Source organism: Aulonocara sp. 'chitande type north' Nkhata Bay, linkage group LG3, assembly GCF_057382095.1.
Source record: "Aulonocara sp. 'chitande type north' Nkhata Bay isolate Kocher_YH1m ecotype deep benthic linkage group LG3, A_spYH_male_GT1.1, whole genome shotgun sequence".
Taxonomy (NCBI): Eukaryota; Metazoa; Chordata; class Actinopteri; order Cichliformes; family Cichlidae; genus Aulonocara; species Aulonocara sp. 'chitande type north' Nkhata Bay.
The window spans coordinates 21,042,443-21,046,568 of NC_141346.1; the positions used below are offsets into that span (position 1 = coordinate 21,042,443).

Consider the following 4,126-nt stretch of genomic DNA (forward strand, 5'->3'; position numbering starts at 1 on the left):
GGATCAAAGGTGCATCTTCCCAATGTTACAAAAAATGTTCACAACTCATACAAATGTGAAATAAAGTGACCTGTGCACAATATTGTTGAAAAAAACAGAACTCCCGAAGGGTCTGGGACATTGATACAGTGACTAAAAGTGTGAAAACATATTTTGAAACACAACATATAAGAAAAACTTTAAACTAAGGATTTGACACACTCATCCTCTCAGTTGTCTGGTTCTGGACATTATGCTGTTTGTTTTTGAATATTAATCGTGATTCTTAGGTTCATGGTTATTTCATCATGTTCGAGGTGTGTTTTGTTTTGACTTCAGCTCTTAGTTCAGTTTATCCTGTTGTGTTAACATCTTTTAACATCTATTAATGCTCAGGATTGTTGTGGCCAGTGCTATCCTCTGTGCTGTTGCATGCTGCAGCAGCAGGTTGAGGGTCACAGAAGCCAACAGACTCAGTAAACTGATCCGCCAGGCCATTGATGTTGAGGGGATGGAAATATTATGTTATATAATTGAGTTTAGTCTGTTACTATTCTTATTATCTTGGAGCAACTGTAACCACAAAATTTCCTTAGGGATTAACAACTGATGCTCATTGTAGATATTAACTGTTAGCACCAAATCTAAACTCAAAGACCATCTGGGCTCTTAGCGGTAGTCAACAGCTCATTTGGTTTTCTCAAGGCCACAGACTCTAAATGGCAATTTTTCACGAGTCAGTCTTCTTGGACTAAGCTAAGAGCCTTGCCATTGTTTAGGTTCACTGGTCGAAGAGTCTGTATGCAGTCAGTGAATCCACACCTTCTCAACCTTCAGTGTATTTATACCACTGTGATAGAAATCTTGTATTATCTTGCACTTTATTTACCCATCACATCAAGCAGTTTGACAGCTCATGAGATCAGTCATCCAGTTGGGTTAGTTCAAGCAATGAGGTCCCCATTGTGATTTAAATAAAGCAAGAACGTCTGTAAATCATTGACATCTTTATTATTTGGTTTCAAATAAATTGTACAGTAAATATACAGAGAACATTTGGTGTAATTCCAGAATGTTGATGCTAGAAGACAAATCATGCATTCCATGTTTATAAACGGATTCAATGTAGCATATACATCTTTCAGTTTTATTCATTCATAATTACCTTTTAATCTAACGTCCATCTGATCTTCCTGATGTTTTTCTGGCCATACCACTCTTGAAATATAGTTATTATTAATTATTTTAGATTTCAGGACAGTAAAGGATGACTAGGTCAAATTCAGCATCTGGATTCTGTGTACTTTGTCATTTGTTGTGTGTTTGTCTTCAAAGATGGTCTTTTGCCCTTGACCTTAATTTTGACTTGCATTTAGCTCAGTCCACCCTGAGGTCTGAGATGGCTCTGAAGATTTTTCTCTATCAATTTTTTCTCTTTTCATTAGTTTTGATTTACTTTCATTAAATCTACAGAAAGTTATTTCTGAAGGTTATATATTAATAGATTTACTTGATTAAATTAACTGCAGTGTTGTTTCATTATGCTACATTCATGTCTAAGGTCTTTTTCAAAGTATTTCAAAATATTTATTTTTCTGTAATGCTACAGTCACACCAGGGAAAATAGTATTTGGAGATCATGGCATGACCAAACTTTTTGTGACTGCATGTATAAGTACCAGAGGCTTAACTGACTTCTCTTGCAAAGTGACGTGTTGCAGACGATTGATGCTCATAAGTATAGACTGATTATAATTGTTTGGGGAATTAAACAGTAGTTTAACATACTTTTGCTAATCTGGGAGTTGAACCTCAATTTCTTTGTGGAAATATTTCCTCCTAGGAAACCATTACCATTACAAGTGGTCAGCTAGAGTTAACTGTGCTGCACATTCATCTATGTTATTTTTTTTCTAGTAACAAGGACGTTGCCATCCTACATTGGCTTTAGTGTAACTGAGCCACAACAACAACAACTGATAATTGTTGTTTTTTCCAGCCTTTAGCTCAGTTTAGTGAAGTTCTTGGTGTGATATGGAAATGTCCTCAGGGTGTCATCAGTGCACCCTAGCATCATTGATAGGTGTGGTCAGAGGGTCACCTTTTTAACAATAAGAGGTGAGCGTGTTTTTTTTTGTTTTTTTTAATTTAGCAAAGTTGTAGCTTTCCTGCTCTCTGTAGAAAAAGCAAGGGTAACATCAAACTACTGGGAAGACTGAGCCACATTCCAAATGGCATCATAAAACACACACTTTCGTAGTCCAGTAGATTTAAAGCATACAGGGTAACAATAATCAGTTCTCCAACAAACATTAACAACAAGACTAGTGTTATGGCCATGATGGTGTGGAAAGCCCTCTTTTTTGACTGGTCAACCCTGTCAACATTCCCTTCCCCTGGCCCTGGACGAAGCAGAATATATGAAACAGAGATGCTACAGGATGAGACAACAACAAAGGAGAATGCCAAAAAACAGAAAAAATGGATAAAGGGAAAATCAGGACTGTACCAAACCATCAAACCAATCCATCCAGAAGTAATTAGCCAAACACATCCAATGCAGATTTTTCTGATCCTAACCCCACTCTCCTTTTTTAATCCCAGGTAGATTAAGGGATGAACAACCGCTAGGTAGCGCTCCACACATGTTAGCAGGTGAAACATAATCTCTCCACAGAGGAAGGACGGTATAACACAGGCACCCAATGTAAACAAATAAGGGACAGCAAATCCACAAAGATACAGAGGACATGAAAAGGTCCCAATGAGCTCCATTACAGCCAGGTGATAGGTGAAGATATCAGAGTGGCTCGTGTGTTTGAATGAGCGATGCTGCCGCCATTGTTGGTGTCCCAGATGAAGGACCAATGCAGTAAGAAGAAAAACTGTGACAGATTTAGTAATGATGAAGGTAGAGAAAGTAATGTTAGCTTTGAAAGTGATGCAATGGTGGAATACAGGATTGGTGGATAAGATGGAGGAAGATGATGAGTTGATGGACATGTCTTCTGTATGCTAGTGGAAGCCTGTAGAGGATAACAGCTGAGGAGGAGGAGGATAAAAAAGAGGGAAAATAAGGGACATGTGAATCAGATGTATATCACCATTTTGAAATTTTGTTAAGAACTCTTTGTTTCAGGTTAAGATCTGTTCCAGTGACCAGTTTGTTTCATTCTTGTCTTTGTTGTATGTTTTTTTAAATAAGATGTTTTCTGGTTTTGAATTGGCTGTATAAAATAAGATATTTTATATAGCGGCTTATAATAATAAAATAGTAAATATGTGGTGTCATTAACAAATAATTCTCACACATGAAAGATTGAACACTGGGAGGAACAAAACGGAGTTATTGTGCTCATCCCGAGCCTAGATGTGAAGAAGAGTTGTGTAAAGTCTGTGGCAAATCACATTGATCCATCTTGGGAAATGAGAAGGAGCCTAAACTACCTTTACCAAATAAGAGAAATATTCTCAAAATATAAGTATTATGGAAACAAAGCAATTGGTAAGACATAAAAATAACACTAAGATTGATCATCCAAATTAGGACTAGATGCAAGTGTCAAATAACTCCCCAGGTGAAGGAAGGGACTTTGGTTAACAAACACCCCCAAAAACAAAGAAAAACAGTCACATGTAATATTATGTAACTTCTATAACTATATGTTTCCTCAATATGCTTATAGCAAATAATATATAAGATGCATGCAGCCTCAGTGTTAATTTATTCTACAGTTTGTGCAGTTTTCATGGTGGGCTTCAAACATCTCGAACCTTGAATCCATCTCATTGAACCAGCTGATCTCAAAAGAAACATATGTACTGCATATATAGCCTGCGCTCCTTTTCCTAACTTTATTCCTGTCTATAGACATCAACCACATGAAAAAATAACATTGGTAATAAAAATAATTACCATTCACTTACAAGGTCACCTAAAAAAGCTCTTACTATAAATTGTTCAGTATTAAATTTGGAATCTAATCATTAAACTCCTACCTGTGGAACTGGGGTTCAATCCTTATTCTACAGCATCTGTTTGTTAACTGCAGTTCAAAGGTAAAGTGGCCAAATACATGACACATAATTGTTAACATTTGCGTGTTAAAGTTGTAAAGGCAGGGCTGTAATGTTTTGCATGTTTCTT

The 4,126-nt window shown here is 36.6% G+C and overlaps 1 protein-coding gene across 1 annotated transcript; it reads right to left on the bottom strand.

Moving 5' to 3' along the window:
• Positions 1-2,127: 2,127 nt before the first annotated feature.
• On the bottom strand, positions 2,128-2,982 carry LOC147334500 (uncharacterized). The gene has a single exon (XM_086285932.1). The coding sequence runs from the start codon at positions 2,980-2,982 to the stop codon at positions 2,128-2,130; it is 855 nt and encodes a 284-aa protein (XP_086142058.1).
• Between the last annotated feature and the right edge of the window lie 1,144 nt (positions 2,983-4,126).

Bases quoted from the DNA above. Each gene is read 5' to 3' on its own strand.
- LOC147334500 (XM_086285932.1), bottom strand. From the start codon at position 2,982: ATGTCCATCAACTCATCATCTTCCTCCATCTTATCCACCAATCCTGTA.